The 12,390-nt window shown below is 35.2% G+C and overlaps 1 protein-coding gene across 1 annotated transcript in view; it reads right to left on the minus strand.

Annotated features, from left to right (window-relative positions):
• Positions 1–12,390, minus strand: part of Smp_147740 (hypothetical protein) — a gene marked incomplete at both ends in the record, with an annotated part of 33,472 nt that overhangs the window by 9,688 nt on the left and 11,394 nt on the right. The window contains 2 exons of the mRNA XM_018796347.1: positions 138–185; positions 976–1,349. Coding sequence (XP_018650569.1) covers positions 138–185; positions 976–1,349 — 422 coding nt within the window. The remainder of the gene's footprint in view (positions 1–137; positions 186–975; positions 1,350–12,390) is intronic.

Below are 12,390 nucleotides of genomic sequence, written 5' to 3' on the forward strand. Positions count from 1 at the left end.
CTTCCAGGCTTTCCACAGCGATCTAGCTCCTATTGACTCATGAATTCAACTATTAAAATATTAGAATTAAACCAATAAACAAATTTTTTAATATCTACGGTATATATGACTGAATTGATCTGTTTGTTGCATCGTACCATGTTTAACTTCTCCTTGTCAATTGCGTCAAGCGATCCTGAATGAATCTAGAAGAATAAAATTACATCCACTTTTAGTAAGAGTGAAAATCAAATGACTCAAAAATACAAGATAGTGTTAGAAATCATCAGGTCCTCATTTACAAAATATTTCATCCAATGTACGCTATGCATTGACAGTCCTATTTGCTCGTTATGTGGCCGTCTCATCTAAGTCAGTAGAAATAAAGAATTCAACGGTTTGATTGTAAATAAGCGAAACGGTGACAGTGAAAACTGTTGATTTCTTCCATCATGTGTGTGCTTATTTACAACTGTGTCAAGCGACACAAAGTGAATAAAGTAATGGAAACAACCAATAGACTGAAGTCACATTCCTTCCTCAGGAGTAAATTTTAGTGAGCTATGGAACAGCGAGAGAATAGGCCAACTTAGACTTTGAGACAAATCAGTGGAACAATGTCCTGAGGTTCGGGAGTGTATGACAGTATTGTGGCCAAACTCGTCAATTGACTGAATATCAGTCCGTCAGTTACAACGTAGAACTTCGTACGTACGTACATCGTCGTACATCAGGTCGTTAAGACCAACACTAATCCAACTTCTTTTTCAGGTCCCTCAACTGACTGAATGAGACATTGCTCAAGGAAAACTTTAGTCGCTTGAAATATATTCAAGGTTTGCTCACATACGTGATAACCTGTTTAGTTATTTTATCGGTTTTCAAGTGAATTTCAGATTGACAACATTCAAAGTTGAACAGAGTAATCTAAACTATGTATTTGCAAATTCATAGTGCATGAAAATAATCAGAAACATCTATTGTTTGAAATATTACTTCAATAATTGGAAAGCCATTTTGTGTAATATCCTCAACTAGTTTTAAGGAAAACCAAGCTGTTCCTCCACTTTGAAATAACGATGGTAAGAGTAAAGCGGTCAGACTGAACTTTTCACTACTAAGAACATTCTGTTCGACATCCAACTGCTCCGTGTCATTTGACGACATCAGCCATCCGTTGAAAAGTAATTTGATCAGTTCACCGATTTTCTTCTTTATCAACGGTTTTCCCATCGAGGAAGCGATCGTGCAAGTTTTGTAGAAAGTTTGAGCTGCTTTAACACTCGGTACATCTTCATATTCTGTACTTTGTACTAAAAGTGGAAGAAATCCATAAATCGGCAATATCAAATGGATTTTAGAGACAGTTATCTAATTATTACACATTTACATTGATAAGAGTGTGATTCATGGTATTACATGATGGTTTACAGTGAACTGCTCCATTAACTTATGCCTAAGACTTCCAGTTCAACTATTAATCCAGCTCCAATCAATCATCACATTCATTTATGCAAAAGAGGACGCTGAACAGAACAAAAACGATGACGTGTTTGGGTGAATTATTGGGCATGATTCTGATCGCATCTGTGAATGAAGTGTTAATTGTACTTGAAACCTGAAATAAAATATTAAACATGTAATGATTTGAATGGCGATGAACGAAATTGATTCAATGTGCTGCAACAAATTATCAAATCGATAAACGATGTCCAAAATACTAATACTCTCTTTATAGTCATTATATTCATTCAAAAGTACTATTTCATCTCAACAAACGGTTTTCAATGATGTTCGGTTATTGTATTCGTAAATTCTTTCTGACAAGAGTTCGGGACAAGAGTTGGAAAACAGAAAATCAAACAACTTCGGTCTCATATTGCTTATTTGTTGTATCCAACATCAATATCTTTGGTGACATATTATTCAGGATAAGCATTTGTTTTTAAATATTGGTAGATTCACCCGGTTGTGTAATTATATATATATATATATGTATATAGTGCTTAGTAAATGACGAGTTCCGAACACCAACCATCATTTGTGTATAAATACAAAGCACGGTTCGCAATCAAAACGAGCACAAACTACATCGAAGTTCACGCATTTTGACTAGATCAAGTTTGAACACATATAACATCTAGAAACAATATATATGACTCACACATTTTCATGATGATATCATCCGCGTTAAATGATCGATTATACAGACTATTTTGAGAGAGCTTGTCACACGAGTATTTCTCAAAATTATCACAAATTATGTTGATACTGCTGTCACTATTATTACTTGGACAACTTTCATCGATGCACAGTTTCCCTATGAAAAACAAAATTTCATAAAGAATAAGCTAAAGCATAATGTCGTGATTAACACGATGGTGAAAACGTAGTAGTAGTAAAAACATGTATTTGGGAATGAATAAAGTAATGTAAAGTTAGGAATGTGGGGTATAATTGTCGACTGAATCATTCAAAATCTAACAATTAATTAAGTGAAGACAAAGGAAATAATTAAAATGGGCGGAATCAATAAAGTACTTGAACGTCATAAGAACGTTGATGTGAATTTATGAAGAGCAAAGGAAAAGTAAACAAAAAAATGCGTAAAACCATATTTTTAAACAATTCAACAAGATGGTATGCAAAGATGGATAGTGGCTAGCAGAGGAATCCAAGACGCGCCTTTCGTCCTATTTGGGACTCGTCAGCTGGGCAAACATGCATCTGAGGGTTGACGTTCACTCTGGGACTCGAACCCAGTACCTTTCGCTTCAATGAAGATTCAAAAAGATAAACAAGAAGAAAAGACTATATTCGGTAGGTAGAAAGGAACAAAACAGAAGTAAAAGCGTGCAACAAAATCGGAGAAGAAAAAGTGAAAACGAAAAAGAAAAGTGTAAAATTGAGAGCCAACAGATACGAGAAAAAACAACATCATCCACATGAGGCAGGTTTAGATAAACTGAATATGTCGAACCAATAAATCACTGACGATATGGAGGAAATATGAATGAGAATAATTTAAATTGTAATGTCACACACGCTCACCTGTTTCTGTTTGGTTTTCAACTCGTGATGAAGGTCCATGTGTGAGTAGTGAAGAGCCTTGTTCTATGGAGAAAATATGAATGAGGCATAATCAAATAAAGAGTCTATTTGCACTGAGATGACACAGACATTTCGTTCGTACCCACATCATCATGCATGTGGTCGTGTGTTACTTATGTTTGTTGTCATTTACTAACAAACATAACCATGTGAAGTCAATTACGAATGTATTTGAAGTGTGAAATTGTTGAATATCAATTGAATCTCAATAAACGGAATCAGCACTGAATATTTGAGTATCATGAGACGACATAGATTAGGAACAATGAAGAAGAATATTGTGAGGTTCTCAAATTTATTTACATTCAACAAAATGGTCATAGATAGCACCATAATACCAGGTTAATATTCATGCCTTCATAAGATGGTTCATCATCAAGTGGTCTTTGAAATTTCGATTATTGTCAGTATTTTTCATTGATTATGGTTGACGTATTGTTAGTGACTGTGAAATTGCAATTCGGGAGATATTTTGCTATGATAACGGATATTTACCAAACCATGAATACACTGTGTTATGAAAACAAACACATGCAACCTGATGCACTCATTTCAATGTGAGTTACATTCTCAGTGACAATGATATGCCAAACAACTTCCTTCAATCTCATTCTTATACATTTGATGAATCCTAGTGGATCGTATTTAAACATTCTGTCCCTTGCAATTCTGCTTTAATTCTTGTTCAAAATATGTATACAGTCAATACATGTGATGGAAGTATTATCATCCATGAGCGTCGTGTTTTAAAGTTGATATATTCTCACGTGTACCAGATTAGATGTTCTGAATTCGCCTGATGGCTGCTCGCTTTTCAAGTACGAGTATGGGGCGACCCGAATATAACGATTTCCTTCAATTCAATCAACCTGATATTCAGTGGAACATCACAGTGTACTTGTTGTCAGTAGGTTCTACATAATCCGTAGCAATTACTAAGTCAGCGTTCTCTCCCTACTGACAACCATCATTACACGTGAAAGCATCTTCTAACAAACAGACACGTGTTGTGGACATGACGAGGCGCTTGTCTTATTTGATTTCTGCTAAGTTAATCAAAACGGAGAATCTTAGTGTTCTAAAACTTAAATTTTTCTGTACGTGTAAGCACTGATTCCTCATAATTTCATGTACCATTTGAAGCAAGAAACAAATTCACAATCACATTTCATGGTAATTCGTAATGAAATGTGACAATATAATCAGGAAATCAGTTGTCTGGTGGTTTGACTTGGTTCAAATATTTATGTTAGCTAGGTGTTCGAATCGACAAGAAACAAAGTTAGGAATGTAGGGTATAATTGTCGACTGAATCATTCAAAATCTAACAATTAATTAAGTGAAGACAAAGGAAATAATTAAAATGGGCGGAATCAATAAAGTACTTGAACGTCATAAGAACGTTGATGTGAATTTATGAAGAGCAAAGGAAAAGTAAACAAAAAAATGCGTAAAACCATATTTTTAAACAATTCAACAAGATGGTATGCAAAGATGGATAGTGGCTAGCAGAGGAATCCAAGACGCGCCTTTCGTCCTATTTGGGACTCGTCAGCTGGGCAAACATGCATCTGAGGGTTGACGTTCACTCTGGGACTCGAACCCAGTACCTTTCGCTTCAATGAAGATTCAAAAAGATAAACAAGAAGAAAAGACTATATTCGGTAGGTAGAAAGGAACAAAACAGAAGTAAAAGCGTGCAACAAAATCGGAGAAGAAAAAGTGAAAACGAAAAAGAAAAGTGTAAAATTGAGAGCCAACAGATACGAGAAAAAACAACATCATCCACATGAGGCAGGTTTAGATAAACTGAATATGTCGAACCAATAAATCACTGACGATATGGAGGAAATATGAATGAGAATAATTTAAATTGTAATGTCACACACGCTCACCTGTTTCTGTTTGGTTTTCAACTCGTGATGAAGGTCCATGTGTGAATAGTGAAGAGCCTTGTTCTATGGAGAAAATATGAATGAGGCATAATCAAATAAAGAGTCTATTTGCACTGAGGTGACACAGACATTTCGTTCGTACCCACATCATCATGCATGTGGTCGTGTGTTACTTATGTTTGTTGTCATTTACTAACAAACATAACCATGTGAAGTCAATTACGAATGTATTTGAAGTGTGAAATTGTTGAATATCAATTGAATCTCAATAAACGGAATCAGCACTGAATATTTGAGTATCATGAGACGACATAGATTAGGAACAATGAACAAGAATATTGTGAGGTTCTCAAATTTATTTACATTCAACAAAATGGTCATAGATAGCACCATAATACCAGGTTAATATTCATGCCTTCATAAGATGGTTCATCATCAAGTGGTCTTTGAAATTTCGATTATTGTCAGTATTTTTCATTGATTATGGTTGACGTATTGTTAGTGACTGTGAAATTGCAATTCGGGAGATATTTTGCTATGATAACGGATATTTACCAAACCATGAATACACTGTGTTATGAAAACAAACACATGCAACCTGATGCACTCATTTCAATGTGAGTTACATTCTCAGTGACAATGATATGCCAAACAACTTCCTTCAATCTCATTCTTATACATTTGATGAATCCTAGTGGATCGTATTTAAACATTCTGTCCCTTGCAATTCTGCTTTAATTCTTGTTCAAAATATGTATACAGTCAATACATGTGATGGAAGTATTATCATCCATGAGCGTCGTGTTTTAAAGTTGATATATTCTCACGTGTACCAGATTAGATGTTCTGAATTCGCCTGATGGCTGCTCGCTTTTCAAGTACGAGTATGGGGCGACCCGAATATAACGATTTCCTTCAATTCAATCAACCTGATATTCAGTGGAACATCACAGTGTACTTGTTGTCAGTAGGTTCTACATAATCCGTAGCAATTACTAAGTCAGCGTTCTCTCCCTACTGACAACCATCATTACACGTGAAAGCATCTTCTAACAAACAGACACGTGTTGTGGACATGACGAGGCGCTTGTCTTATTTGATTTCTGCTAAGTTAATCAAAACGGAGAATCTTAGTGTTCTAAAACTTAAATTTTTCTGTACGTGTAAGCACTGATTCCTCATAATTTCATGTACCATTTGAAGCAAGAAACAAATTCACAATCACATTTCATGGTAATTCGTAATGAAATGTGACAATATAATCAGGAAATCAGTTGTCTGGTGGTTTGACTTGGTTCAAATATTTATGTTAGCTAGGTGTTCGAATCGACAAGAAACAAAGTTAGGAATGTAGGGTATAATTGTCGACTGAATCATTCAAAATCTAACAATTAATTAAGTGAAGACAAAGGAAATAATTAAAATGGGCGGAATCAATAAAGTACTTGAACGTCATAAGAACGTTGATGTGAATTTATGAAGAGCAAAGGAAAAGTAAACAAAAAAATGCGTAAAACCATATTTTTAAACAATTCAACAAGATGGTATGCAAAGATGGATAGTGGCTAGCAGAGGAATCCAAGACGCGCCTTTCGTCCTATTTGGGACTCGTCAGCTGGGCAAACATGCATCTGAGGGTTGACGTTCACTCTGGGACTCGAACCCAGTACCTTTCGCTTCAATGAAGATTCAAAAAGATAAACAAGAAGAAAAGACTATATTCGGTAGGTAGAAAGGAACAAAACAGAAGTAAAAGCGTGCAACAAAATCGGAGAAGAAAAAGTGAAAACGAAAAAGAAAAGTGTAAAATTGAGAGCCAACAGATACGAGAAAAAACAACATCATCCACATGAGGCAGGTTTAGATAAACTGAATATGTCGAACCAATAAATCACTGACGATATGGAGGAAATATGAATGAGAATAATTTAAATTGTAATGTCACACACGCTCACCTGTTTCTGTTTGGTTTTCAACTCGTGATGAAGGTCCATGTGTGAGTAGTGAAGAGCCTTGTTCTATGGAGAAAATATGAATGAGGCATAATCAAATAAAGAGTCTATTTGCACTGAGGTGACACAGACATTTCGTTCGTACCCACATCATCATGCATGTGGTCGTGTGTTACTTATGTTTGTTGTCATTTACTAACAAACATAACCATGTGAAGTCAATTACGAATGTATTTGAAGTGTGAAATTGTTGAATATCAATTGAATCTCAATAAACGGAATCAGCACTGAATATTTGAGTATCATGAGACGACATAGATTAGGAACAATGAACAAGAATATTGTGAGGTTCTCAAATTTATTTACATTCAACAAAATGGTCATAGATAGCACCATAATACCAGGTTAATATTCATGCCTTCATAAGATGGTTCATCATCAAGTGGTCTTTGAAATTTCGATTATTGTCAGTATTTTTCATTGATTATGGTTGACGTATTGTTAGTGACTGTGAAATTGCAATTCGGGAGATATTTTGCTATGATAACGGATATTTACCAAACCATGAATACACTGTGTTATGAAAACAAACACATGCAACCTGATGCACTCATTTCAATGTGAGTTACATTCTCAGTGACAATGATATGCCAAACAACTTCTTTCAATCTCATTCTTATACATTTGATGAATCCTAGTGGATCGTATTTAAACATTCTGTCCCTTGCAATTCTGCTTTAATTCTTGTTCAAAATATGTATACAGTCAATACATGTGATGGAAGTATTATCATCCATGAGCGTCGTGTTTTAAAGTTGATATATTCTCACGTGTACCAGATTAGATGTTCTGAATTCGCCTGATGGCTGCTCGCTTTTCAAGTACGAGTATGGGGCGACCCGAATATAACGATTTCCTTCAATTCAATCAACCTGATATTCAGTGGAACATCACAGTGTACGAATTGACAATAAACCTGCATTAAGATTTATCCAATGTCCACTCAATAAACCAGCGAGGAACAACACAGTTGAAATTTTCCTTATGTAACATGTCATGCCATCAAATAACTAACTTAAGCAACAACATAGATATCTAACTACAATACAAATATGAATAAACATACCATGAGAATTTCTTTTTGAGAAATGTACCAGCAGTGCAATGCCAACAATCGCTGCACAAGCTACACCAATTACATGAAGAAGTAATAAGATTTTCTGTCGTCTTGACATTTCTGAATGTCGCATATTTCACTAGTATCAGGAAGTGTCTTGATTAAGTCTACCGATATAAGCTGCTTATATACAAATTCAACATAAAAACAATATTACATCCAATAGTAATAACTACATCAGATATAAATGAAAGTAATGAGAATGGTTAGAGTTTTATCAGGTCACAGTGCCGCAAACACAATACAAATTGTATAGTATCACACGTTTAATCCATTTTTAGAGATATTTCAGCGTGTGACATTATCAAACTACGTGTGTTTTCTAAATACGAAGGATCCTAATTGGCACTTTGACAAATTAGAAAGGAATTTAGTAGTTATCTTAGAAGATTGTAATAATATGTTGTAAACATCACTCTCTAATAAACATACTTACTTTAATCTTATTTCTTAAACATACCAAGAAACCAATGTGGGCGATTGTGGTGGTTGTCACACAAGATTTAATTGCATACTGAAAAGTAAATTCTCCTGTTTCAAAGAAAGAATAAAGGTCTTAGAATTGGTATCAATCGTGGTTGTAGCAAACTAGTCAGCATTCAGTAACAATTTTGATTATTCTATTCACTTTGATTTCTGTTTCCTTCGATTCCTCCTTCTTCGTTACTACTTACCAATACTTAACAGTCATTACTAACTTACGACTTGTCATGAAACTCCGTTGTTGGCTGAGATATTTAAAAGTATTGAAATATATTTGTACGGTATATTTCATTTGTTAGTCGAGTTTGGTTCTCCTGGCAATCTTGTCGGTCAACATTTGTTGACTGTGTATCACGCGAACTTTCCTCTACAGTTATGACCTCCAAACTGAATGTGCAGATATACATTTAAATTAATTTTGGTGTGCCTTTGTGCGAATTTGGAGAATCTCACCTCCTTGTCTGTATCCCATATTACTAGTCTCGTGCATTTCTAGAGTGGGAACAGTTTGTTTTACTTTTGTCCATACTTTTATTTATTTATTCCAATTCATGAGAAACTACCAGCCAAATATTGTTCACGAACTCTGAATCCCAACTAATTCTTTCAAATTGTTTGGTCTTTCAATAAAAATGTTCTCTTTGTTCTACTCAACAATTTTTGATGAGAGTTGTCAAACTGGACTGCCACACTTTACTTGATAACCTGTGAGCTGATTAATAAGCTCATTATTAGGACATTTGACCATCAAAGAATGTAAAATTAATTGGAGTAAGAGTCTTGTAAATTTTAACAGGTCACGGTGTCAGATACATAGATTTTCTTCTGTATGGTAACACCAGGTTTTGTTCATTGATGAGAAAACGTGATAGCATTCTTTAACTAATACCATTCCTGAACGAACACCATGGTTCTGAAAAGTCAGGTCAATAATGAAACTGACAGTTTTGGTACTCACACTGTTCCATGTAACGTATGTGGCATATGTATACTGTTTCTCACGCTTAAACACACTTAGTTATTGATTCATATCACATAGTCAGTGTTTTTTTCTATGTTGTGGGTTTGTTTGTTTGTTGGTTGGTTGGTTCCCATGAAATTCCTGCTTTTTGAGCCAAGTTGAAATATTAAGTGCGAACAATTCATTTCATTCGGCTCCAAATTTTTGTTTCAATCACGCATGCTCGAGATTAGAGCAATCCAGTAATGGAAACGGAAGTCTAAAATGTTTAGGTTCTGAATGTGTTTCACTATTGTAGCTATTTAGATATAACTAAGCAGATACAATGAAGCAATGAGAAACCAAATGAACATAAACATGAAAGTGGTTGTGTTTAAATTAAGATTATGAGTGGTAAGATTAGTGGAGAGGCGGACAACTGTGGATATTGTTAGGAGTAGACAACTGTGTCGTCAATCTTAAAGAAATTTAATTTATCATTTCACTCTGATGGTTTGCATATGATTATATTCAAAACAATCATTTGTGCTCAAGAGACCTGAAATGATGTTATTCGTGAATTCGCACAGATCTGAAATCCCATGTCTAGACGAACCAATTTTCATTCCTCTCAAAGTTTTAGATGGTTGTCTAACTAAGCATTATCTATGTTGTGAATTATCAAATTCTACAATCAGCACCAGTGTAAATGCTGATTTAAATATCAATGAAAGTTAAGTCATTCGAAGCAAATATGTGTCTTGCCTTCATTTGCTCTCAATCTCACATGTAGTCTGGCGTTGTGATTTTGAATTGCATAGCTACTGAAACAACTGTCAACCATAACCATGATCACAATTTTCAATACAAATGTCAAAACAGTTCTACTGTATGGGGCGGAGACTTGGAGAACTACGAAAACCATCATCCAGAAGATACAAGTGTTTATTAACATTTGTCTCCGTAAGATACTTTGGATCCGATGGCCAGACACTATCAGCAACATTATACTGTGAAAAAGAACAAACCAGATTCCATCTAGCAGAGGAAGAAATCAGGAAGAAACGCTGGTAGTGGATTGGGCACACTTTGAGGAAATCACCCTATCGCGTCACAAGACAAGCCCTCACATGGAATCCTGATGGTCAAAGACGAAGAGGAAGACCAAAGAACACATTACGCCGAGAAATAGAGACAGACATGAGAAGAATGAACAAGAACGAAATAGAACTAGAAAAGAAGGCCCAGGAGAGAGTGAGTTGGAGAATACTTGTCGGCGGCCTATGCTCCATTGTGAGTAACAGGCGTAAGAAAGTAAGTAAGTGGGTAAGTAATTAAGTTAGCTACTGAAAGATCACAACGCTTTATTACAGTAAGTACTGTGTGTTTAGATAATATCTACTTGACATTTAAAGTACTGTTTCAAATATATGCCCGAAAGTCATTATTATGGAGTCATGAAAGTCAGTAATGGAAGCGAATACACAAATTGTGTGAAATATATCTCAACGAAGAGATAGAAGACAAAATAGTGAAAAATTAGTAAGTTCGTTTGTTGGTTTCTTTCAATTATGCTCTTGTAGGGAGCCAGTTTAACACGTGCACTATGGCTCTCATTTCGAATATCTTTGGTTGTTGTTACATGTAACAGTTACGGTTGAATTGCATAGCTACTGAAAGATCACAACACTTTATAACAGTAAGAATGGTGTGTTTAGATAATATCTACTTGACATTTAAGGGACTGTTTCAAATACATATCCGAAAGTCATACTTATGGAGCCAAGAAAGTCAGTAAGTAATGGAAGCGAATATACAAATTGTGTGAAGTTTATCTCAAAGAAGAGATAGAAGACAAAATAGTGAAAAATTAGTAAGTTCGTTTGTTGGTTTCCTTCAAGTATGCTCTTGTAAAGAACCGGTTTTACACTGAACGTCTTTGAACACGTGCACTATGGCTCTCATTTCGAATATATTTGGTTGCGGTTACATGTAAGATTTAAGATTGGACTTCAATGAGAAAGAGAGGCAATAAGCGTGAGATCAGTCTGTATGATTGGGCTTTTTCTAACACACAGCTACCGTCGATAAAATGTGATAACTTGGACCAACCAATTGACCTGGTTGACAAATTTTAAGACATAAATTAAAGTGCACGCTAATTCTTTGTTCTTGATGCCTTGTGATGTCCTCAATGAAGCCTAATTCGCAGAAGAAGCTGCATGGAAATTGGAAAACTTAGAAGTTGACATGCGACTAACTACATTCTCATTGAATTGTAGTTTTAAGAAGAGTGATTTCTTCTGATTTCATAAGAAACGCCGAAAAGGCTGTTCATGACTTTCACGATCGAAGTACCAATATTCAGATTTAAATGCAGAACTGACGAACCAATCTTTAACCAATCAAACCAGACTACGAATTTCTGTACAGCGTATCAAGCGTATGATGGTACAGGTTAGTTGGTAATACACAATATCTCCTAACATTTAACGTTTATTTGCAAACACACACATTCTCTCTGTGTAATGAGTCTCACTTTTCACAATGTAGAGATTCTTGACTCATCTTCTCGCTCGTCATTCATCATTCATTCTCATCTCAAGCAGAACTTCATCATGTTTTGATGCTGACCAAAACCTAAAAAATGACTGATTTCCGTCTGCTTGCATTCTTAATATTTTATTACACTACGGTTTTCATTTTAGTGCTCACAATAAGTGTAGTCTGAGAAAAGTGTTTCGCAAATCCCTGATGATTTATCGAGATCCTCTACAGTACCATTAGATCTTCTAACGAAATGTGTACAACTGATTTCACAATTTTCGTCGATGCAGAAAGGATATTGCTTGA

Source organism: Schistosoma mansoni, chromosome 2 (genome assembly GCF_000237925.1).
Source record: "Schistosoma mansoni strain Puerto Rico chromosome 2, complete genome".
Lineage (NCBI taxonomy): Eukaryota > Metazoa > Platyhelminthes > Trematoda > Strigeidida > Schistosomatidae > Schistosoma > Schistosoma mansoni.